The following is a 25525-nucleotide window of genomic DNA, read 5'->3' as shown; positions in this document are numbered from 1 at the left end:
TGAAAGCAGTGTCTCTACTTACACTCCTTGAATAAACAGATAAAGTGTGAGAGATAAAGAGCCAAAACAAAAAATCGAGAGTTCTGGTTTTATCAGTGGATAAAAGTGGGATCTGGAAGACAACAGACAGGCCCTGATTTGAATTCTGATCTATCAGTCTGTGCTTCGTCTGGCCAGCGGTGCTGTTGTTGCCATGCCAATGCCAAGTAGCCCTAATTAGTTCGTTCACTCGCTAACCTGCAGATGTTCTCACCAGGCAATAAGGGCAACACGGTGACTGCTCCGGTGGTAGCCAGACCAGGACAATTAAGCATGCACCATCCGGCAGGTGCTATGCAAACACAAACAGCGAAGGAGTGGCCAAAGTCCTGGGAGGGAGGATGCTTCCATTAGTATTGTCATGGCCACCGTTTCCCACCTGGGCTCTTTAATGAGGGCAAACAAACTTATGGAGAGATGGTTCAGAGGAAAAGGGAAAAAAAACAGAACTCAGGAGACAAAAAGATCTATTGTCCCTGCATGTTGGAAAAGAGTACTGGCAGCCTAAAAGACAGAAAGATGTCAAAGGAAAGGCTGAAAATGATTTGAAATGTGGAAAAATTATGAACCAAGTGTTAAATCTGGTTTATGAGTCCAATTAGTCAAGCACAGAGGTGTAAGAGGCAAAAAAAGAGAAGGAGAAGACAGTTTCAGAGAGGGGAGAAGGAGGGGGAGGGAGCGATGGATGAGTAGGAGGGCTACTGGAGGCAGATACAGAGAGAGGCAGGAAGCAGGACAGAGACAGACTGACAGAAAAAGAAGCACAGCAGAGAGAAGAGAGGGGGAGGCAGAGCAGCAGTGTCAATATCTCCCTCGCTCTCTCCAGGCTCTGTGGCTGTGTGTGCTCTCTACCAGTCAGATTTCCATCCTAAAAGGACTGAACAGTGTGGCGCAAGATCCTTGAATGATGGACGGCTGAGCCAAACCTCAGCCACTCAGGCTTATCACCTGTGGACCACGCTACCTTTGGGGATTGAGATTACAAAGCCCTACATGGAAGGAAAGAACTCCGGCAGACCCAGCGATCACAGAGGAACGCTCTTTGTCTAGAGGTAAACTAACGCACGCCTCAATCGTATACTAACAGTGTTGTTGCTGTGCTGACAGCAAGGCAAAATGAATGTGTTGCACGGAGGTAAAATCAACACATTCAGCTCTAGATAAACACACACAGCATGCTGACATGTTGTTGAGCCTGCGAGTCACGATTTTCAAGCAGTGATTATTTTGAGTGGAGAATAATTAGACTAAATGAGAGGCTGTCAAAAAGCAAGGAGCACAGGTCTTCACTAGCTGAGCCGACTTCACTGCTTTCCAAGGAGTCCAGCTCTCCAGTTGAAGTGAAGCTCATATGACGCGAAACTAGTCGGACTGAAGATTGGGAGCTAGTTTGAATTTGTCCTTAGCGCGAGGTCGTCTAGAGGACAGATATTTTCATGGAACCAAAAATACAGATGAGTGTGACAAAAGCTGCATTAAGCCATTAAACATTAAGTTAAGTTTAAACAAAGAAGCAATTTTGCTCATGTTGTGCAGTTAACAAGAAGATACTATAGATACTATAAACTGCAACAGAGCTATAGGTTTTGGACTCAATGTTAGAGCAAGAACCCAACAATTATTTTCACTATTGCTGATTATTTTTTCCAATTTAACTGATCAAGAGTATAAAACACCAAAAAATACTGGAAAGCATCTATTTGACATATTCAATATCTCATGATACAAAACAGAGAAGTGGGGCAACTGATCATATTTAAGAAACTGAAATTACTGAATGCTTGGCCTTTTTGCTTAATAAATGACAAATGATGAGAATTATTAAATTAATTTTCTCTTTTTAATTAATGGATTCATTGACTAATTATTTCCCTCAATGATCTGACACCCTGTTCAGACCTAAGTATCCCTTTAGAGGTATACTTTACATAAATGCAGCCCAACACAGCCCTATATCCTGGGCGTTTCGCCAGAAATTGGTAGGCGTGTTGACAGTGGTAGGTGTTGCGTCAGATTGGATGTGATTGGGTGGTTGGGTTTGGGTACAAGCTTCGGGTGGTTGAGGTTAGGGTATGCCCACGTCTGTCAGCAGTGCATCTTCCTTTGTGAAGCTACTGTTCATTTGGTGTGGAAAATGTGTCACCTGCTTTGAATAACAGAGGATACTGGAACCACTGTAAGTGGTTGGAAAAATGGTGTATAGTTGTTTGTTTCTTTTAGAAATTATAATGCAAGACCACAAACAAATGTGCAAACACAAATGTGCGGACCATTTCTAAAGGCACTTTCATCATCGATATCAAAATATGTACTATAAATAGAAATTGTAATTCCTTCCTTGATTATAAAGCATTTTTGATACTTTATTTTGAGAAATATAATCATGATTTTCTGCAAAACTCTTTCCTCCAATGTTGAATATCGTCTAAAAACAACCAGCTTTAAAAAGACCACACTCTCTGAATAAAAATAGCCTGAAATTGGCAAATTTTTCTTATCTAAATCCAAATTTTCATGCCCAAAGTCTTCTCAAATTAGGTGGCGAACTGACTTGCTGAGATGGTGTGTGTGGTCCGACAGTCAGTGTGTGTATCATTTCATACATTCAGACAGACTGCAGAGATCCAGTTCACAGTTTTCAGCGCTCATTTGCTGAACAACACATGATGAGAATCATCAAAGACAAAAGCCAAGGCATCAAAACTGATTAAACACACATTCAGCACACACACCAACATGAGCGCAAACACTCGCGGAGACAGGCGTCCAATTAGCACAGAAAGAGCACGCTATCTGCCAGGGGATGATAAATTAGTTGACATTAGGTGGCAAACACATGATGCATCATGCAGACCAGAGAGAAACGATCTGATTTCAGTGTGACACGTTTCTTTTTCTTTTTTTTCTTCTTCTTTTTTTTTTTTTTTTATAAACTGTTTTACTGAGATCTTCCATCCTTCACCTCTGCAGAATCAAAGACGGAATGTGATGGAAGAAGAGCACAAGGGAAGGGGATGACGATGATGATGACAAATGGACACGGCGTAATTCTCTGCATCTGTTAATCGCTCTCTGTCAAGAATGGAGTAAGAAGGCTGTGGATGTCCAACAGTTGAGGGATCGCTCTCTTTGGATGATCTTCTCTAAATGACTCTAAATGAGTCTCTGCCCCAAGGCCGCCACCACCACCCCACCCCCCCCACCTCCCTGGAACACAGACATGTGTAGGGTTTAACTGGGTCAAGTCCAGCTGGTTTTCTCTTTCTCTTGGAACCTTCCCTCCATTCTGTAATCTCCACTTTCTCCCTTCACTGTTCTTTGGAAAATGAAATCACAAACCTGACGTGGTCTCACATAAGGTGCTTTGGACCATATAGGGATTGTGCGCCATCTCCAGAGAGATAAAGAGAAGAGTGTGAATAGTGTGAAATACCTGAGAAGTGGAGAGTGGATCGTTCTGGCACTGGCATCATTTTCAGGCGGGGATGACACTGGAGGCAACAGTTCAAGCACAACAGACAATGACGAGACAGAGCTTTGCATGAAAGAAAGCATTGATCTTAGGGCGCCGCACTGATGTTGCAAACCACATGCCCCCCATTGAGGGGCGGGCGCATTGCTCTCTGTGTCTCACAAACAGACTTCGCCTCCCTTCGCCTGAGTGGAACCAGTATCCCCAAAGCGAAAGCTCACTGAAGACTTCTAACTGTCTGTCAAACTCCAGTGTGTTCACAGAAAGAATGGTGCAAATCAAGTTCAACTGAAGACTGATCTTGTCAAGTCAAAACATGGCGGGATGTTGTGACGCGCTCCAGCAAGTTCCTTGTGGCCACTTCGATAGCTGCTGAGCTGGAGAGGACACTGCTGGGAGGGAGTGGTGAGTTTAAACCTGATATCACAACTGTACTCAGCGTTCTTTAGTCCACACCGTGGGGGAATGAAGATCCATGAACCACATATTCTAGTATTCTTGCATTGGGTTTGTTTAGGCTCAGCAAGCAAACCAGGGCTCTCAAATGGTTCTCTTGTTTTCTTTAAACTTGTCCTCCTGCAAGGTTTCCGAGGCAGTAATGACAAGATGAACCCCTGTCCCTCTAACTTCAGTCATCACTATACTAGAAACCAACTAGCTTGCATGATGTGTCGTCTGACCACAAATGAGGGCAAAAAGTCTGTTGCGATACATAGTGTCTGACTCTGCTATACACATAAAGAGTAACCAAAGTCAGAACTTAAGAGACAAGTTCACATCCAGTTTTCTTTCTCATCTCCACACACCTGGCCAGCTGTGCATGAATGAGGCGTTTGTCAGATTATCCGTTTCAGAATTTTTTTTTAATTTGTTTGATATGGGGTTCTGATGTGGGTAAGGGTGCGGGAGGAGGGGACTTCAGAAGCTGTTCAACACTGTTCAACTGTACTTTGGTTAAAGCACCCTGGGCATGTCTGTTTTTTTGGCAATTACATAACTTTTCTGGTATTAAAACCAGTGTGCCCTAACAGTAATTGTAAATCAGTATGGTACTCGCTACCAATACTGACATCACACACACACACACACACACACACACACACATATATATGCATGAAAGAAATAGGGAATATATATACACTAGAATCAATAATGGGAGCAGGATTCTGATTCTACAATGAAGTAGCACTCTTTCAAATGACCTACAAGTGTGTGCAATGATTGACCCCTTCAATTCCACTTCGTTATAATGTTATTAACCATAATCTACACACTAAGCTGCTACCGCATGATTCATCTGCACCAGCTTCATTTTAAGGTTCCTCCTGGAAATGACCTCTTCAGTCACAAGTCTTGTTACGCAATTAGGCTCCTATATTCCTGATGAAAACAAATTACCACCAAGTAAAAAATACAAAAGGTCTACTTTTCGTGAGTCTTGCCGCTTGCGTATTTCAACACAAGTTAAAAAATAAGTTAGCATCCTGAAAAAAAAAAACACATTAATGTTTTTAGACAAGGTGATCTTATCACAGAAACATTCTTCCTTTAAACCATCAAGTCTGACTCAAACTGTATCTACAACAACACTGTGTTTCCAAAATTGTACTTCAGCTTTCAGAAGAAGTCACCCTTAAGACCTACAATCCCATTGATATAATGATGTAATTTTTTCCAGTTGACAGGTATTAAAATTATCCCTCAAAAGCAAAACATATTTCATCCCTCCCTAGCTGCAAGTCAATGCAAAGATGGGACTAATTTTGTATAACCGACCAGCTGAAAAGTTCTTTTTCTGTTGATTTAGACGTGTGATGACGAAGTGTAGCTCAACATATTATTCAATACAAAGTGTAGCAGAAATCAAAGTTTAAAAAAAAGAAAATATACTAAATTATTCTGGAGCAGCAATATGAAGAGAGGTGACTGCCATCCTGTCAACAGCTCATTAACTCTTGCAACCCTAACCATAACCACAACCCGAACATTCACTGCAAAAAGCAAAAGGCTCACTGATCTGCTGACAGTTTAAATAATCTTTGGTCGAAAAAAAAAAGACCTGGTAGAAATTGATGTGCAATGGTTCACTTTTAAACAAAGACTGTTTTGTGCAAACTGCTCTCCAGGCATCTTCCTCCCATCAGGATAATGCACACATCTCCCATGCTGATCTCTGCAGCCACCATGAGCAACATGACGGTGCTCGACACTGCTGACTCCTACGACCTTGACATGACGTCCTCTGAGGCCGTCTACCCCATCAGCTTCCAGGTAGTGCCAAAGCTTCATACACACATCTTGCTTTTTCAGTCAACTCAGTGAGGCATGATATTTGCTTGCAAGCAAGTGAATCCACAGTTCCAGTAGATATCCTTTTTTTTTAGGAAACTGGTAATTGTCTAGGTAATTAATGAGTTGGAAATTTAAATTTTAGAAACTTAAAATACATATTGTATAATAACTTGTTAGAGAAATCCCTAAGTTAAAATATAACTAAATCTTCCATGTTATTTCTTTCCCTGTTCTTTATGTTGCTAGGTTTCTCTGACGAGCTTCCTCCTTTTGGAGATAGTTTTGGGTCTGAGCTCAAACCTCACTGTGCTAGTCCTCTACTGCATGAAACAGAACCTCATCAGCTCCGTTTCCAACATCATCACCATGAACCTGCATGTGGTGGATGTGTTGGTGAGTCCTTATCTCTATTATCAGTTACCTTTTAGCAAACAGGGATTTAAAGAGAGACTGTGCAACTTTTTCTGACCAGCCGGGAACAGCTCTGTGGACACAGGTGATAAGTACGCTGCTGCATTCTGTCATCTCATTGATCATGTCACTATTATTAATATCTGGATCTCCACCAAATTGTAAAAACTCATATTTCTCACCATAAATATGTCTGATTTTTTACATCAAGATCCAAACATTATTTCCTGAATTCCTGTTTAGTGAAGTTTAGTGAAAATCGGTTCACTACTTTCTGCATAATCCTGTTGACAAACAAATCAACAAACAGACACAGGTGAAAACACAATCTCCTTTGGCAAAGGTAACCAGCAGTCATGCTGCCAATACATGTCAAGTTAGCATACAGCTAATCTGATTACCATGACCAAAAACATCTGAACGCACAGTAGTTGTATGCTAAACTGTAGCTGCTAGGAGTTGGCTTAGCTTTGCACTTGCTGAGTGACTTCCCTCAAACAAGTGAATATATTTTTCACTAACATTACGATCCACATCTCCACACACCACAGAAAACACAGCCTGATGGCTGCTAGCATATATCTTAGCTCGGTTGATAACATTCAAAGTTACAACTTCTTGCCAATATCTGGTACTTAACGTATGCAGTTTAGCTCTGTTGATGACTGCACTAAGTTATAAATACAGTGTGGAGGCTGGTAGTCTGAAACTGGGCCCTGTTGATTACATCAGGTTGTACACTAATGAGACAATGAGCTAACAAGCAGCGGTACTGATTAATTTACGTAATTCATCAAAGGGGTAGATGAATGAGGGGAGAGCAATTGGGATGTGTCTGGCAGTAAATGTAGTTGGCGTTAGTCATAGTTATGACTAAAATAAACCTGGCCGTGCTCAACCATGAGGTAGTTTTAGTAACTCTGTGTTACGTTTGCTTCCACTGAATACAAACTCCGATGTTAGCTTACTTTGTAGCATTCACTGTGCTAACATTAAGATACTGAATCACAGCCACAAACAACATGGTCAGAAAAATTCCCACACAAACTGCCACTTCAACCCAGTAACCAAAGCAGAGAAGTGTTAGAAGTTAATTTACCGGTCAAGAGAAGCAGATGCCATCTCTGAGTCTGTTCTGAAACTCAGCTGCTGTTTGGTTTCTTTCTGCTGGGTTGTTGTTGGACCGAGGCTTAATCTTGTCTTGCTCTGCTATTTGTGACTTTCTTTTTTGGCATGTTGACCCTCTGTCGAGCTTATTCTTTTCTTCTTACTTGTATTGCTCAACCAACCACACTCGCTTCCTCTAGAGTCATCCAGTGTGATCACCACCTGATAGCACTGTCAGGAGTCATACATAAGAGCCACTCCATAGGGCTCTAGGAAGTTTATTACCAAACTACTACCAAGACACACACATTTGATTTCTGTTACTGTGTGAAAATCTCCAGTTTTCACATCACAGATGATCATGTTGTACTAGAAAACCATTTGCGACGTGAGCTTTTAATGGATAGTTCATTCTGGGGGAGAAAGCTAAATAAAACAAATAAGTTTGCTGTAAAAAAAAAAATGACTTGGGATGTGACCTGAGTTCCTGTCTGTTTCCAGGTTTGTGTATGCTGCATCCCGCTAACAGCCGTGGTGGTGCTACTTCCTCTGGAGACAGACACAGCCATGATAAGTTGTTTCCATGAGGCCTGCGTCTCTTTTGCAAGCGTAGCTACTGCTGCTAACGTGCTGGCCATCACTGTGGACCGCTATGACATCTCAGTGCGGCCAGCGAACCGTGTGTTGACAATGAGCCGAGCTGTCGCTCTGCTGGGATCTATTTGGGCTTTATCCTTTTTCAGTTTCCTTGTTCCCTTCATGGAAGTAGGCTTCTTCATCAACTCTGGTTCAGACCTTGTGAACCAGACTGCAGTGGCTCATACGAATGAGTACTACACGGAGCCGGGTCTGTACTATCACCTGCTAGCACAGATCCCTATATTCTTTTTCACAGCCGTGGTAATGCTGGTGACGTACTACAAGATCCTTCAGGCCCTCAATATTCGCATTGGAACACGCTTTCAGCACAACCTACCTAAAAAGAAGCAGAAGAGTAAAAACACCATCTCTCTGAGCACTGCGACACAAGCGGAGTCGACTGACGCTTCACAGAGCAGCACAGGAGTCAGGGCAGGTGGGAATGCACCGTTGGGCATGCGGGCTTCCGTGTCCGTCATTATTGCTCTGAGAAGAGCCGTAAAGCGTCATCGGGAAAGACGGGAGAGACAGAAACGAGTCTTCAGGATGTCTCTTCTCATCATCTCCACTTTCCTGCTTTGCTGGACTCCAATAACTGTGCTCAACACCATCATCCTCAGCACTGGGCCCAGTGATTTGACTGTCCGCCTGCGCCTGGGCTTCCTTGTTATGGCCTATGGAACCACCATCTTTCACCCACTCCTCTACGCCTTCACTCGACAGAAGTTCCAAAAGGTTTTGAAGAGCAAGATGAAGAAGAGGGTGGTGTCTGTAGTCGAAGCTGACCCCACACCAAATAATGTGGTCATCCATAACTCGTGGATTGACCCCAGGAGAAACAAGAAGGTCACCTTCGAGGACACAGAGGCCAGACAAAAATGTCTATGCTCACAGGATGCGGAGTAATGAGTTTAACTCAAATGTAAATATGTCAAATATGTAAGTGTAAATGGGAATTGGTTACACTCCTAAGAGAAAGTAACAGACTATAGCAGAAAAACTGAGAAAAATGTTGTTTGAGGGAGAAAACAACAATTGTTTATGCAAATAGAGAGGTGTAAAGTATTTGAAAAGAAAGACTGAGTCTAAACAAGCTAAACTGATGCATCTTTGGCAGCCTACTAAATGAACACTAAAATGATGACTTCAGAAAAGATGATGTGTTCCCTGAGGACTACACGAATAAAGGCGAGGGGTTTCCTGAATATAAACATAACGTGTTAAAAGGGAAACTACCAGCAGCTGAATGTATGAAGTCAAGGATTGCATTTACAGCTGATTTTTTCTTCAGTGCAAAAATGTCTCAAAATAGGTATCACAGGCACACGAAAAGGGTAATTTATTGCTATTTATTGTGGAATGTCGTGGCGTGCTATCAAGGACAATTCAGTCATAACTCTGTATCTAAGCAGCAGTGCGTGTTGTTCTCTGGTTAGCGTAATAGGAGACAAATGTCTATGTACAGTCATGGAATACCTTGATATTGTTGGTCACCATTTGTAATAAACAACCAAAGGCACAGTATGTGTCAGTATCCCTCGGCTCTCCTGCTTCTTCACGTGGAACTGGATACAGGGGCAGAACACATCACGACCAGTGAAGATCAAAAACGGACATGGCGGACTTAGTTTCTACTTCACTATTCCTCAGAGGTCGCATGTCTGTTCTGTCATGTAGTGAAGAAATCTGTTGTGCGATCTGTTTGTGTGTTTGCAACAAAATGATATAAATTATACTGAAGGAAAGGGAGAGAAGGACGAATGAACACTCTGTTTCTTCCGCCAATGCAATTTACTTCTTTGAAACCAAATTCACAAGACATTAAACAACTACACCTTGTGCTATTTTAAGGTGAGCTGCTATTTAAAAGTCCATTTTGATAAGTTCAAATGAAGGTACAGACAGAAAACGCTGAGGATGCCAAAGTTTCAGGTAGTCGCATTCGTTCGCGTGCATGATGATCATTAGGCTGTTATGGTGCCCCGTCCTCCACAGTCAGAACAGTACTTTTTCCCGGTCTCTATTTACCTGTACTCTCATTATCATTAGTCATGCAAAACAATCCATTTAGCTGTTACCGTGTTCCAAACATGAAGCATTATAGGTGATTGTTTTAAATTACAAAACGAGTAGAGAGAGAGGAGGAGGCTGGTGGAGAGGGAGAGCCAACGAGAGGTCCCAACTCGGACGCAAGTGATGATGAGAGACCAACTGAACCAGTGAAGAAGATCTGCGCTGAGCAGCAGCACCCAACAACAAAAAACAGGAAAACATGGCTCATAACTTGTGGTTTGCCAACATTGTTATGGAGGGAGCAAAGAGAAGGGAAAGAGTTTTAGGAGACCACAGAGATTTTCTTTTCCCAAATCAGATTTTTCTTTTTATTGTTTCAGTCTTCAAGTAAAACGTGCTAGAAACTGTTTAATTCTTCCAGAAGACAAAACTTTTCTTCTGGGGTAAACAGAGTTGGATTTGGTGCCCGGTCAATTATTTTGAAAAAAGTCTTAATTTACCCCCAATTCATTGTACCACAGTCCATCTTAAGATAGTCAAGAGCTAAAGTGCTTTGTGCAATGGATGAATTCAGACTTCTATCTGAAGTCTGACTATTTGTTATATCTAAGACATAGTCAAAGTCTTCTTTGTGAAACCAGCCCCAGGTCAACACAGCTTAAGCTTGAAACACTGAAATTGCGCAACAATATTAAGACACACAAAACCTGAGGGAGCTGAAGCATCAACCTGAAACACTGAGCCCCTCCCCACTTTTTTCATCAGTCAGATGGGAGTTATCGTGCAACGGAGGAGAATTAAACGGTCATCAAGATCGAACCTGTAACATAGTGAAAGAGGAACTCCTGTTCACCATGTACATACTTTAAATAGAGAAGACAGGTGATTTGAAAGAGGATTGAAGGAGGCCATCTAAAGTAAAAACCATCCCTCAACAGAGAAGGAGGTCTAAGACACCACTTATACCCAATGTACAATGCTGTCCTTTCATTCCTTCCCAGGAGATTTAACAACCATTTACTCATGTGACTGTTGTTTAAACTTGGCCTCAGGTGACTGGTGAACAACTCCAATGTTGCAACAACCAGGAGCACTAACGAACTAAGTGACATCAATGGCCATGGTAACGACCCCACCGAGGTTAAATACCATGGTAACCTCACCAGTCAGTCAGAACTGAAGAAGCCTCTTGGATGATGAAACGCTCACGTATCTACAACCAAGTCCAGTTGTCCTTGATTCAACTTTTCTTGAATAACTATGACCTGTATGACTGAATCTTAAGAGACATATCGTATATAAAGTTTATGAGGCACTCAAACATCCATGTCAACTCAGCTCATTTATCCTTACACCCTTTATATAAAGCAAATGTAGGGAAGGACACAGTATAAGCATTAGTATAAACAGAAATCCCAATATGGGTGCCTTTTAAAGTCTCTGACTATATAAGGAATATATTGTAGATAAGAAGAGCAACTGATAAATACTGTAAACATACATATACATTTGATATTAGAAATCATTGACATGTATCACTCAAAACCACACGTCAACCTCATGGTGGAGGAAAAGTCAGGGAATTACCACAGCAGAATTTGGATCCATCCTCTGGAGACAATAAACGTCATGACATGACAATTCATCCAGTAGGGATATTTCAGTCTGGTCGGCCGACTGGCAAACATCCATAAAGCCATGCCACTAGCATGGCTAACAATCCCAGACCAAAACTACATAAGTATGTGGACATCATTAAGTCTATTTCAGCTATGTTGTGTCCATACATTGTATTTAATTAAAATTTTCTTCCATTGTGGTAACCTCGGGGAAAAAGACTGAATTTTAGCAATTAAACTTAATTAAACAATTCTTCAGAATTAAGATCAACAAACTACTCCCTTGGCGACCCTCTTTAAACCCCAATGAAGTGATTCCAGGACTCCACAGTATGAACGATAACAAAACACAAAGCAGCAGAACCCACTTGAGAAATTGTTGGAATCGTTGGGCAACAACCGACTGGCACGGCAGCTAGCAGGAGCCGACACTGTATCACCGTCAAGCGTTTGTTGCTGTGCTGGAGAGCACCAAGGACACCGACCCCATATAAAAGCTCTTTGCAACCAATGGGGTTTGTGTGTGTGTCTGTGTGTGAGGTATGAGAAGTGGTCACAGGCTGCTGAAAACACTTGTCCTTGTGAACCCCCTCTGTCACACTTAATGCCTTGAGATAACTAAGGGTGCAAGGGTATGGCACATGGATAACTGGTTGCGGAGACATGTGATGCATCAATATCACTTTTCCTCTGCTGACACCAGAAGGTCACACGGTTCTCTGAACCTATCCAACCACTGTTAGACACACAATTCTAACTATGAAACCAAGTTTATGATGGACAGCTAGGAGAAAATTAATGGGGTCAAACTGGGTGACGCTGTTGTGCCTCATTTTACAGGTATGATTTCAGCCTTTAAGGTCCCGTGAAATGGTGTCATTACTTTCTTGATGTGATGTATTTCCATGCTGGGGTGGAACATTAGACAGTGAGTGGACTGCAGCACCCAGCTCACAAGCTCACACAAGGTGTTTCATTCCTGGCGCACCGTCAGCCAGTGGAAACCGTGAAGATGCAAAGACACCTACTCTAGATATGTTACTCAGGAAGTGAAGAAACAAACCAGAGCTAAAACACTAGATTTGATCATGTTGCGCTGTGACTGCGGGCCATGATGTAATGTCAGGAAATTGTGAACCATTAGATCTATTAAGATTCAGCACTATGAGTTTGGATACATATAGGCAACCCCACTGTGTGTTTAGTTGTCCTTCAGACTTCTAAAAGCTTTGATTCATATGTGTGACTATCTGCACTTTCATTCTGAGGTGAACTGTTCTTTATTCAGTGTTCATGTGTGAGCTTAAATAAATTACTCTGCTTCTTTTATTAGTTAAAGTGCACTTATGAGCTGTAGCGTGCTGACCGTGCAGTGAAATGTTAACACATGGGTCTGCACATTGCGTGCTCCTGTGCCTCTCTCCACTTAGTTCTGAGCATTTAGTGTGCAATGGTGCGCATGATGAAACTTAAATGATGGCAAGCTGGTAAAGCAGTAAGCAACTACCCATCTTCACTTTGTACTATTCTAAGATTCTCAAGGTGCTCTGTGGGCAATTAGGATTAAGTACGATTTTTCCAAGCTCAAATTTAGATTTTATTAGTTCTAACAGGCGATGAGTTTCACAGGAGGGATTGTAAATGATCTAAAATACAACACTGACAGCCAAAATAAAGAATAGTCATCAAATTGCAATGTGTCTGTGTAGTGTGTTCAGTTGTCAAAGTGCTTTCCAGGGGAAAGACAACAACAGATAGGCCATAAAAATAACAGGATTTTTTACCCTGTTAAGAATCATATGCAAATATTTTTAACACAGTGAATTAAACCAGACAGAGAGAAAAATAAGAGTAAATGAATAAATAAATCAATTGAAATGATAAAATAGCAACAAAGCCCATTGCTAACATGACAGTGTGTTAAAGACCGGCTGCCAACAGTCATTAGGAAGATATTCTAATAAAATCAGATTTAAGGTGATATTTAGAAACACAAACAAGCAATGCCTATGCACCTGATATTGTATGTAGTATTTATGTAGTTATACACATATTTAAAATATCTGTGTACCTAACAAGTAATAGATACAAAGAACCTGGTCTGGCTGCGGAAGGGCTTTGTAGGCTTTCATGGTAAAATTCGGGCCAACTGTTGTAGAGGCAAACAAACATGACATGATGGAGGTGAATGAAAATAAAAGCATGTATGTGCATGTAGTGTCAGTATAGAAAAGCACTCCCTTATGAGTGTAAGTGTGACTCTCCTGGTCTTTGTGTATGTTTATGCTTGAATGTTGTTGAAGTTCTGGATAGTGTTTTAATCTGCGGAGCCATTCCAGAGCATCATGCCTCGCACCCCTACAGCTGACACAGCAGGCGCCATGCTCTAGTTTAGAGGTCAACAGCCCTGTCGTCACTGAAGCTACTCTATGATCTCCTCTGACCCTCCTGGGATCATATACACCAAAACACATCCGCACTGTTGACTTTAGTGCAGCCTACCACTGCTCCAGATATATTTATTGCTGCCAAATGTCTTGCCTTGTGTCCACACAGAACAAATCATCTCTTCACAAAAGAACAGTGACAAGACCTTAGTTATTTCCTATGTCAGCTCCAAAGAAGATGACACCTTATACAGCCCCGAACTGTGACAAGGAGATATATAATGCAAGAGAACAAAGACCCTAACCCAGTAAATTTGGCTTAGTATGTTTATTTAATCTGTTTTGAATTTATTTTGCTAAAACGTAACAGTAAAATGTGTGTTTCTGTGTTAGATAATAATGCAATATTAGTAACCTAACGCAAGTCATTTAAAACAACGTGTCGAAGGTGTTCTGGGAGGATGTGCACTGGTGTGAAAAGTGCACTAAAGCAGAAGTTGACGTTTTTGTAGAAACAGATGTGGACTGTGGATTAGACATTAGTAAACATGGATGTCCTTACCTAGTTCATTGAGGCTCTGAGCAGCCTTGGTGATCTCTCTGCTGCCCCCCTGGAGCTGACCCTGGAGCCTCTTGCTCAGGTACAAGATACGAATGATCCTCCGTAGCAAGTCACAGGCCACCTTGAGGAGCAAGAGAGAGAGAGGACGTCAGGTGGTGTGCTAAGTATACCAAAGCATCCAGGTTCATGCTGCCACTAACGCTGAGTTTGGTTCACCTCAACTAATTCAAAGATTCCCTTTTTCTCAACCAGACAGTTCGATCTTCATCTTCCCAAATGTCATCAGCAGAGTGTGACCTGCAGAGCTCTTTTCCTCATCTAGTAAAAAAAAAATAAACTTACAATACGTCTTAAAATAAAATAAAGTCAAAATGGTGTCATAACTGCTTACTGATAAAAGTAGAAGACAAAAGCCTTCAGAAGTTAATGTCATAGCCTTCTGTAAGATGACACACACGGTACTCATAGTATTATTACAGATGTGGTACTTTCAGACAAAGAATCTGTAGTGGATGCAACTCTGCTTTCCAAGCCACGTGAGAAAAAAACATTATGCTTTATGGTTACTATGCCAACTCTTATGGTAACCATGGAGCTACTGCTGCTTCTTCACTATGTGCAAGTATGTGCTGGGAGTAAAACACTTCCACAAAAAAGGAGAGAAAGACAACGGTCTTGAGGGCATTGTTTACTCTGATGCGATACTTGAAGCCATAATCACAATATTATTTCTCTAAGGAAGCAGCTTGTACATGAAATCATTAACAGCTAGGAAAGAGTTATTTAAAGAAGATGGATAATAACAAAGTAAACTGAGAAGGAACAGTGTAACGCAGACGAAAAAGACAAAAGGAGGTTGATGTAAAATTGACACTGATAGAGAATGACAGCATTGTACTGTTTAAATGCCTAAGAGGAGGAAGATGTTCAGTATAGTGTTAGGAGCTTAGAGGAGGAGGAGGAGGTGGTGGGGGAGCAGAGGTGTAGCTGAGGACTGACGGGCTGCCATCTGCATCTGATAGTGTGTATCTGTCTGTGTAAAAACATAAGACTAACAGTCTACAGCAGCTCTGTGATGTTGCACTGCTAATTTGAACTAAATGTTAAAATGCTGAATATGACAACTCTAACATGCTGATGTTTACCACGTTCACCATCTTAGTTTAGCTAATCACTCTGACAATGTACAGCTGATGCTAATCTGACAGTCTTTATTTTCCTAGCTTCATAAACCAAAGGACAAAATGAAATGTTGACCTGATGTTAGCGCTAGATGAAAGCTCTGGGAATCACTTCACTTGTTACGGCTCATCATCAGGGGGATATGAATGCGTATACAAAACTTCACAGCCATCTATCAAATAGTTGCCAAGTCTAGAATGAAATGGCGAGCCAACCAACACTGGTGTCTGCAAATAATGTAAGCATGTGGCTGGACACACATGTTCTCCCTGGTGTTGCGTGAAAGTTGGGTTTTTGCCAGTCCCATCGCATTTCCCCGTGTGTTTCCTGTAGCGCTGGTAAAGTTTTCGATTAGGTTACAATCAGGTATCGCAGAGAGGAGTGATGTTGGGCTAAGGGTGGGTTTAAGACTAAAAATTACAGGAAAACTCTGCTTGAGGTAAGGTGGAATATTGGGTTGAGGTTAGGGTAAGAAGAATTATAATGCAATGGAGAGAATTAGATAATTATATGCCTTGAGCTCTTGGTGGCTCTCTTTAACAAATATAATATAATAAATATTTGATTTGTAATAATCACCAATCTATTGTAATAGTTGCCCTCAGCAATTCAGGGTACTGTTGTTCTTTTTGTTACCACTCATCTAACACTAGCAAGCCATGCAAAGTGATGGGGAAAAAAAAATATAAGCCCAGCTGAACAGATAATTATGACACCAAATCATTTGTGGCAGCATTAAGGATTCAACGCCATAGTGGGAAAAGACTGTTTGATGACTTTGTCAAATACCACCCCCACTACAATAAAATTACCACAGCAAAAAATGTTAGCAGCCTGGTAATCAGACTGAATTGCCATTTTGTTTCATTGTAAATCAATAAACTAATCAGGGATGTGCATGGTGATTCAGAGCTCTCAAACCAAAAACAATTAAGTTTACAATTACGTTTCGTGGGCTGTATTTAAATTAATCCAAACAAAATACATGTTTATTCTTATTCATTTCAATTGGATTTTTTTTTTAAGGAGAGTCCTGATGTGCAGACATCTCCAGAATGTGTAGGTGCATTTTTATTATCTCAGGCAGACAGAGGAAAATATTGTGCTGTTGACAAGGGAGAACATGACAGATTCTCCAGTGACTGATCGACTGCTGCTTGAGTCGCATCCTGCTTATACTGAAGGCTTAGTTCCAGAGACTGAGATCACCAAGACACACACACAAAAATCAGACTGACACAGATCCATTAGTCCAGGAGAGAGACCTCAGAATCACACTGACCTTTTTACAGCCGCTGTATCATCAATATTTAATCATGATTTCCCCCAGCTACACAAACAGGAGAACTGCAGCCCTCACTGAGAACATGTGCTTGCTTGTTTGGTCATCCACGCACAGCAGTTCAGCACACAACAAATGTCTTGCCTACATATAGACAAAAAATGCTGAACCTCTCTCCTACACAGTGTTTCTCTGTGGGTTTGGTGTAAAATAATGTTCTTTGGTAAAACTGCCATCAAAGAACTGTCAGTGTCTTCCTTCTATCTCTTTCTCTTTCGCCTTTTCAAATGAGAAAGTGACTGATTCACACACTGGAACAGAGAGGTTAATATAATACAATCATCATCAAGCGTGTGGTGGAGACTTACCTGAAGTCTGGCAAGCTGAGTAATCCTGGCCACAATCTTGTTGTATGGGTCAACGATCTTCGTCCTTATCCTGGGAAGAACACAATATCCATAAGGACTAAACTGATAATCTGGAAGGACTGATCTCTGTGTCCTGCCCGGTGCACAATATGAACAACTCATTGAACAGTGTGGGCTATACCGCTGGTCAGTATGTGTAGGGCCTTCTGATTGTAATACTGGCTGTTCATGGCCATTTTCTTTTTGGTTGCCATTTTATTTTGTGTAGTTTTTGTTTTAGTCGTGTTTGTTTGTTGTTTTTTTTGTCTCTCCCATTCAGGGAACTACTTTGTACTTGTATGAATCACTGTCATTGTGAATTTGGGTTTCGTCATTTTCAAACACATGACTGATGTTGTAGAGTCTGGTTTTGTGAGGGTTTGTTTGTTTGTTTGTTTGTCTCTCTTAGTTTTCTGTGTGGTTAAGAAAATAAGACAAAAATGACAATTTGAAACCAAACTATATGCTGGTTGAAAATGCCAAAATATCAAAAATATCAATAAGAAAAAGAAAAAAAGAAAAAAAGAAAAAATCTAATCTGGTTAAAGCCATAGGAAATATATATACCTGTCAACAGCTGCCTGCAGAGCACTGATCCTTGTCTGCATCATCTGAAGGACCCCTGAAAACAACAACAACAAATTCTTTTTCCTTTCTTTCTTCTTTTGGGTAGACTTTGACACTGATTTTGAAGCGCATCTTTGTTCGCAGACTACATCTGAGGATTACTGGCTCTCTCTTGTGGTAAAACCCAAGAACTACAATAATTGCAGGGTTAAAAACCAAGTCACTGCTACTGCAGATTATTCTGAAAACATTCATCCAGTCATCATTTGCAGGTAAAACTGTTGACAGATCGGGCTGCTTTCAAAAGGCTTGTGTGAATTCATATGCTGGTACGATCACTGACAGTTGGGTCTTTAACTTTATTACATTGATGACATGAATGAGGTCATAAAATCAAACCTCAAAGACAATAATATAACTTTGACCAAAAGTGGTTTTCAACAAATGGACCATCTTCATAACAGTCTGTGCAATGTTGGCTACTGGTTTATTTTCATTGTGCACTAACATGAACTTAAACCACTGGCTAGTGAAATAGCAACATAGAACAATGATGCACTGGTTTTCAACAGCCAGAAATCACATTTGGATTTTACTGCATCCTTAAATAGTCATACAATAATATAACTTGAATAAAAGTTAACAAAGTAAACTATAATGAATTACTTATGAACTGAAATCAATGGCTGCCTGGAAGAAATAACCATGACTAATCATTCTAAGCCCATGGTGCATGTCTATTTGTAGCTGTTCCTACAAATTTTGTTCTTAAAGTTACATATGGAAAAGTGTTTATTTACCTTCAAGAGACTCTATCCCAGTCGCCTGAGACAGTAAGTCTTCATGTCTCGCCACAACCTGGAAGAAAGTTGCAGTACAAATCAACGGATGGGACTACTGTTATGGTTGCCACTGTGTTCCCCCATGGGACACTGTTTTAAGCCAGTTTCAAATTTCCGCTTTATTTCCTCTGTGAAATGGAATAAACTGAAACAATTGTATGTCTGGAAGGAAGAAAACCATGGAAAAACAATATGACATGGTTTAGAAAACAGCCCGCGGTAACTGAATGATTTGCAGTTATTAGGTGTTAATAGTGGTGGCGCTGAATCACTAATGGTTATTAGCAATTTTACAGAGACAGATACAGATCACTGCCTAGGACTAAATTAGCAACAGGAAAATTATACAAAATGTGAGGACAAGGCCTGGCTGTTTTTCCTCAGTGCAAATGTTTTGAATGTCTCATCCTCAACTATAAGCTTTAGTTTATATTCCTACTAGGGCTGCAACTAACAATTATTTTCATTATTGATTAAGCTGTCAATTAATTTCTCTGTTGTTTGTTGTTTTGTCAACTGTTTGTTCTATAAAATATCAGAAAATTTTGAAAATGCCTATTTCCCAAAAACTCAAGGTGAAATCTTCAAATGTCTTGTGATGTCTGACGAAAATCCAAAAGTATTCAAGTTATATAATATTCAGTGATCAAGTATTACGATTTTTGCTGATTAATTTTCTGTTGATTAACCAAATGATTGAAAAGTCATTTCAGCTTTCAACAGCCAGCTATTTCTACGATTCTATACCAAGTCTGGCTTGGTGTTTAATGGAAAATTCAGGTTATTTGCAGCACATTGATTTATCAGTAGATGGCAATATGATTGGGCATGGTTTCATATAAAGCTTTCATTGATGAACCTTAAGTTTGCTATCTTTACAAAATGTGTTCCCTCACACCCTGCAGTGAGTTCACATGGCTGTGTTGTGATGTGCTGGGTTGGTACCTGGCTGTGCAGCTCCTTGTCCAGCTGACTGATGCCCTGTGCCAGCTTGGCCAGCTGCTCAGCGATAACAGCATGGTGTATGGCCTGAGCAGTGTACGTCTTCACGTCAAAGTCCCCTGCCAGGAAATCAGTGTAACACTCTGCAAAAACAGCAGCATGTCCTCAGACTCATTCTGCACATTTACTCTCATAACAGATCATGTCATTCCTAAACATAAGGCCTCTGGTGCATTGCAACTCAAACAGCACCAGTGAAGCTTTCAGCCTGCTATTCTTTCTCTTTAGTCATGTCAGTGACTGAGCCAGATCTCTGTCAACAGACTGGACCATAGCAGCTAAGACCTGCACACTGTCTCTCTGTGCATCCTCCTTACTTAGCTCCACTTTCTTAGTTTCAGTCACGAGTGTAGTTTAAACGTTATAGCAATGATATTAACAATAGTACAAAAATGTATTATACGTGCATGAAAAAAATGAGTTTTCAGTGAATGTCAATTAAATTGCAGTCCTAGAAAAACTAAGAAATATGATTAACGTAGCTTGTTAGCTAGCTAGGAAAGTGCATTTGCAGTAGCTAGCTGCGGGACGAAGATGGAAACTTGACAACGCTGTTGATAATATGTTTTATAACTGCCGTGAAATGAGGCAGAGAGCGTCGCCGCAGTTCATAGAGCTGTTTTACCATCTTTCAAAAGTGAATTCGTGGAAGCTTCTCTCCCGTCGTCCATGTTGATACTTCCGCATGTGACGTTTAACGTGAGCGACGACAGCAGCCACACGTTGTACGAGCCTTAAAGGGCCACACACACTTGTATATCCAAATGTTTTCAATAAAGATTGACCCAAAAAAATTGAAAAAACTCATTCAAAGAGGTCCAGTTGGACGGAATTCCCTCAAACACAGTGCTACTGTTAAAAGTCAATCATCTAGCAGCCTATATGTCTGTTGCAGAACTTTTTAAGATTTTTATGAAATTAGTTATTAGGATTATTCATATGTTTTGTAGATTGTCTTTGCGGTTTCTTACCTACTGCTGTTTCTTATGAAACTACCACACTACTGTTGAAGCTGCTACCAATAAGACTACTACAATGCTACTCATAAGTGTTTCATCTACACTTTTTGCGTTGTGTTGTAAGAAGTTCACGTTGCTCCAGTAAGTGCAAGTTGTGAAATTTATACAGTAAACTATCATCAGTGGACTTTAAAGCTGTGCACTTTCTAACCTCTAGTGGCTGGAGTCAATGTAACATGCATTCACTTTAAACCTAATAAATGGTTTAACTTACCCGGAGGTTAAAATATTGACATCATTAATTAAAAAAATCCATTTGGTGCAAAATAGGAAATCTACCAAATTAGTCAGTCACTATACCAACATATGAACGGTAGGAAACACCTGTTGGATGGATCATTGTCAGTAGACTCTCCTAAAGCCCTTTACCTCTCTCATGAAGTTATGACAGCTTTGTCTCAATAGATAAGCTTATTAAAAATAGAAATGTTTTAAATAGTTTAATTACTTATTTTGCCACATACTTTGGTACGTACAATTGTATGTTCTAGATTAATCTAAATTTGTCGTTCATATTGGTGAAAGAAAATTATTTTACATTTCATTTTTCTGCTTGTTTTCATTGAAAGAGTTGAATAAAATTAAAGATCAGAGACTCACCATTACTTTCTTTTTAAGTATATTTTTTAGACATATTGAAAAAGGATATTGTTCTGTCTAAGTATGTAGACAAATGCACCGTCTACACATTGAGGTTGACCTGATGTCAGTTTTGAGAGAATTTTTTTAAGTAAAATATTAAAAGAATGAGTAGACAATGTTAAACCTGAAAGACTTGCTTACATGTCCACAAACCGAGAGGGAATAAAGTAGTTAAAAAATAGCAAATGAAAGAGTTAAAAAACGTATATATAAACTTATGAGAAATTAAAGAGTAATCTGCCAAATAAAATATATTTTTTTTAAGAAGAAGACTTATCAACTGTTACGATCCGGCACAAGTGGTCACAAGAAAAGTCAGACACACCATGGTTAAAAGTTAATAAAAAAATATTTTTATTAAACCAAATTAAGGTGCCAAATTAGATTTTCACAGCATCGGGTGTAAATCAGTGAAGTCAGAAGTGTGTGGTGTGCATGAGTGAGGAATGTGAGTGTGGATGTTGTAAGGTGCGGAACTAAACAAAGATTTATCTAAGACACCATAACCAAACTCAAAATTTGGTGTGCCTGTGGAGAGGAGCAGAGAGAGAGAGGTTAGTTTACAGCCTGGATTTCTGTTGCCTGAAACAAACTGGATGCCACAGGTGTTCCAGGTCCACAAATCAGCGACCTGATGGACAGAGACAGATTAGTATGGGACAACAAAACCCAAAGAAAGTATGTATGTATGTATCTATCTATCTATCTATCTATCTATCTATCTAATCTTATCTTTTTTCTTGAAGAAGGAAACTTAACCAGCGAATAAGAAATGAAGGAGTGAAAACTTATATGCTAAGTTCTTATCTACTAAGATGAAATGAATGACTTATCAACTAAATTTTTTTTTTTCTTACTTAACCAACTTAACCAACTAATAACAAAGTAAAAAGTTCAAACTTATGTACAAACTTAGAGTTAATGAAAGAGCAGAAGATTTGAGGCAGGAAACCTATCTATAAGCTAAAAAAAGATATATATATATATATATATATATATATATATTTATATATACTTATAGTTATATACAGAATGTGTGTGTGTGTGTGTGTGTGTTACTGTTTTAACTACTGCCTGGTCCAGCCATGGAGCTCTGCACCTCACTGGTCACATCTCCGGGCTGTACGGGGAGTCATGTATCAAGGCCGTCAAAATCTCCACCATCGTAGTAGCAGTGACCCCCGGACCACCATGCTGGGCTCCGTAGGGGCTGGGCCAGAGGGGCAAGGACATGACGTCATCATATTCAATGTCATCCACAGGCTCCTGGAGGGCTCTGGAGCTGTTCTCCTGCTCCCATTCTCCTGCTGCTTGTTCCTGAACATTGAGACACAGAGAGGGGAGGAGAAGGAAGGTCAGACTGGTTCAGCTACACCCTTTAGACTGACGCAGCAGAGTGGGAGAAATGTGTGTGGTGACCATTGAGCTCAGATAGAATGGTTCTGACCGATAGAAAAACAGGCGGAAGGTGAAAACAAACACTTGTGTATACATTTGGAGTACTCACATCCAGCTGGACATCTTCCAGTCTGGCCTGTGGGGCTGAGGTGGAGGGCCGGGGGCTGAGGCTCCGGTCTGACGGGGCAGCAGCAGCAGTCTGACGGAGTCTTCTCTCTGCAGGCTCCTGGAGGGCTCCGGAGCTGCTCTCCTGCTTTCTCTTCCTCTTCCTGCTCTCAGCAGCCTGTTAAAGAGATGCACAGAGGGAGGAAGTGAAGGACCAGGTCAGACTCTCAGACTGCTGCTGTATCAGTGGATTCAGTCTGTGTTTCCTGTCTCACAGAATGGATCATTGCATTTCATCCAAAATGGCTTCTGTAACTGACCTGGGTGTAACGCTTCTCTGCTTTAAAACAGCGCCATCAAAGTGTGAACACCGGTCACAGTAGTTACTTAATGATTACTATACACAGCATTATTACAGGAATACTACAACTCCATAATATATACTGGTAGAAACTGACATTTAGTGAGTTAGAAGAAATAAATTAAAAATTTAGTCTAAATTTAAATTATTTGTAGTTAGTGTCCTAGTAAAAGTGGGAGCCACTTGGTGGACATTCAAGAGCTGCAGGGTTTCCCAGTGTTTTATGGAGGACAACATTATCAATCATAGACCACTTCTGTTATATCATAAAAATAAAAACTATTACATACAGGAAATAGCACATCCAGTGATTAATGATAGTATCCAGTTTAGGACGTCAGATACTGACTCACTTGATCACAAGATGTGTCAGAGTTATCACCTCGGCCCAACAGTGAGCTGCTACAGCCCACTCTACAAAACTACCACTGACAGCAGTAATAAAGGTAATCAGACATGTAACGCTCCAGCACACACCTCCACTCCACACTTTTATCCACAGCTCTCATCATACAACCGCACCCACCGGTCTCTGAACGCCAGCCACACGTCAAATTCACTGATCAGACGGACCAGACTGATCGCACGGACCGAGGTGGAACCAAACACACAGTCAGCGGAACGAGAAATCGTCAGCCGGGTGCACATGAAGACCTGCGAGAAGACAAACAATCAATGGGTCAGCTGTCTGCAGCACATGCAAGCAGAGAAACTGAAGACAGATGTTACCGCTGCTCCCAATAGGATGTGATGGGAAGCAGCTGAATCTCCTGTGGGCAGATGTCTTGTCCTGTGTAATGCTTGGGCTGCAGGACAACAAACGGGATGGTCCTTTATCATCCTCCCCTGATCATTGATGATGATGATGTAGAAAACCTTTACATCATCTCTCTGCTGAACAAGGTTGAGGGCAGAGAGCTGAGATACACTTCCATGGAGACTTCAGTCTTCAGGGGTGTAGACTTCCTGACTTCCAGGAGGACTCTGTATTCTCTCAGGATGGGACACAGAGACGATCTGCCTTCCACCATGTCTCCAGCAGAGGATGCTTCATACTTACATCTAATTCTCACACACCGAGGCCTCACAGATCAGTAGAGCCTCAACCAGAGGGACGGAGGTTAGAGGCATTTCTACTATCTAATATTTATACAGTAAAACTACAGCTAATGCGCTTCAGGCTAAATGCAAATAAACTGTTTTATGCAAAGAAAAAAAGTAAAGATCGATTGTTTTCTTTTAAACCCTAACAGTTCACCCTCTGTAGGGACCATTTGTTCATAATTAAAATCAAACTTGAAATAAACTTGAAATCAAAAGGCAACCGATTCACCATTGTGCAAACAATGAGGGTTATTTAGTGAAAAGAACTCATAGCTCCTGCTGCCTCTTTTGCTCTGCTAAAAGATCATAGATCCTTCCAGATGCATGCTGGTCGTACTTTTTTATAATTTTACTTTTTTATAATTATTTACATTACATTTTGTTCAAGGACTTCAGCTTCGTCCGACAAGGTGCTAATTTCAAACTTTTCCACCTGTTGTACACTGTAACTTGTCATGTCATCTTTGTCGCAGCATCACAAACATGACAGTTTTCTGCCACATGTAGCTGTGAGTGTTGATTTTCTTTCAATCCTACATTAACATTTTATAATATGTAGCTGCTGTAATCGCTGAGGTGTTACATTAAAAGTCATTTAAAAAACATTAGGTATAAAAACACAAAAAAACTAAAACATAAGACTAAATATAATTTTCCAAATAATATTTCAGTTCAAATACAGGTGTTTTACCCTGTTGGTGTCAGTGCTGCTCTGGCTCCTGCTGGACTCTCTCCGCCAGTAGTTGTGGTCATGGAGGTAAAGTGGCACAACACACATCTGTAACCATTAACACACAGTTTAGGATGGGACTCTGCTTACACAACACAACTACATTGAATAAACTTGTTAATTTCTTCAACCTGCTGAACCACTGATGCTTCCCTTAATTAGACAAATCTTTTTTCCACTCTGTACTATCAGTTTTTTTTTTCTTTTTAAACTTTGTACTCATTTATGTATTTATTTCTGTAATATCACATTAAACAACAGTACGGAAACACCAATAACAAAAGGGGATCACTTTGCTGGTAAATAAAGCAATACATGTGGGCTACAACTTGAAAAAAAAACG

General features: G+C 40.5%; 3 protein-coding genes across 3 annotated transcripts in view; 1 reads left to right on the top strand and 2 right to left on the bottom strand.

The window, feature by feature from the left end:
- The window catches only part of cog5 (component of oligomeric golgi complex 5), a 53506-nt gene extending 32983 nt beyond the window's left edge, over positions 1–20523 (bottom strand). Inside the window, exons 1-6 of the mRNA XM_023422977.2 lie at positions 20449–20523; positions 19767–19906; positions 18780–18837; positions 17980–18034; positions 17374–17443; positions 14542–14662 (exon numbers count right to left, since the gene is read on the bottom strand). Of these exons, the coding sequence (XP_023278745.1) occupies positions 14542–14662; positions 17374–17443; positions 17980–18034; positions 18780–18837; positions 19767–19906; positions 20449–20494 (490 nt within the window). The 5' untranslated portion in view covers positions 20495–20523. The remainder of the gene's footprint in view (positions 1–14541; positions 14663–17373; positions 17444–17979; positions 18035–18779; positions 18838–19766; positions 19907–20448) is intronic.
- Positions 745–9799, top strand: LOC111667313 (G protein-coupled receptor 22-like). The gene is made up of 5 exons (XM_023422978.2): positions 745–1091; positions 3010–3916; positions 5638–5782; positions 6050–6196; positions 7823–9799. Exons 3-5 carry the CDS (start codon positions 5660–5662, stop codon positions 8864–8866), a joined length of 1314 nt encoding a protein of 437 aa, XP_023278746.1. The 5' UTR covers positions 745–1091; positions 3010–3916; positions 5638–5659; the 3' UTR covers positions 8867–9799.
- Positions 20524–22591: 2068 nt separating the features above from the next.
- On the bottom strand, positions 22592–25230 carry LOC147818146 (uncharacterized). The gene is made up of 4 exons (XM_087178427.1): positions 25144–25230; positions 23871–24002; positions 22992–23165; positions 22592–22801 (listed from the first exon to the last, which is right to left on the bottom strand). The coding sequence occupies exons 1-4, from the start codon at positions 25228–25230 to the stop codon at positions 22592–22594; spliced, it is 603 nt and encodes a 200-aa protein (XP_087034553.1).
- Positions 25231–25525: the final 295 nt, after the last annotated feature.

The sequence above is a fragment of the Seriola lalandi genome, unplaced genomic scaffold (genome assembly GCF_002814215.2).
Source record: "Seriola lalandi dorsalis isolate HSWRI2012SDOR001 ecotype SW California unplaced genomic scaffold, Sedor1 jcf7180002054688, whole genome shotgun sequence".
Taxonomy (NCBI): domain Eukaryota; kingdom Metazoa; phylum Chordata; class Actinopteri; order Carangiformes; family Carangidae; genus Seriola; species Seriola lalandi.
Note: the sequence above shows the minus strand (reverse complement) of the source record. Positions and strands in the feature narration are given on the sequence as shown.

Excerpts from the sequence above, each read along its gene's own strand:
- LOC111667313 (XM_023422978.2), top strand. The coding sequence starts at position 5,660 with ATGCACACATCTCCCATGCTGATCTCTGCAGCCACCATGAGCAACATG. Across the intron at positions 5,783-6,049 it reads TCTACCCCATCAGCTTCCAG|GTTTCTCTGACGAGCTTCCT; the intron begins GTAGTGCCAAAG and ends TTATGTTGCTAG. Across the intron at positions 6,197-7,822 it reads TGCATGTGGTGGATGTGTTG|GTTTGTGTATGCTGCATCCC; the intron begins GTGAGTCCTTAT and ends GTCTGTTTCCAG.
- LOC147818146 (XM_087178427.1), bottom strand. The coding sequence starts at position 25,230 with ATGTGTGTTGTGCCACTTTACCTCCATGACCACAACTACTGGCGGAGA. Across the intron at positions 24,003-25,143 it reads GCAGCACTGACACCAACAGG|GTCTTCATGTGCACCCGGCT; the intron begins GTAAAACACCTG and ends GTCTTCTCGCAG. Across the intron at positions 23,166-23,870 it reads TGGCGTTCAGAGACCGGTGG|GCTGCTGAGAGCAGGAAGAG; the intron begins GTGCGGTTGTAT and ends TCTCTTTAACAG.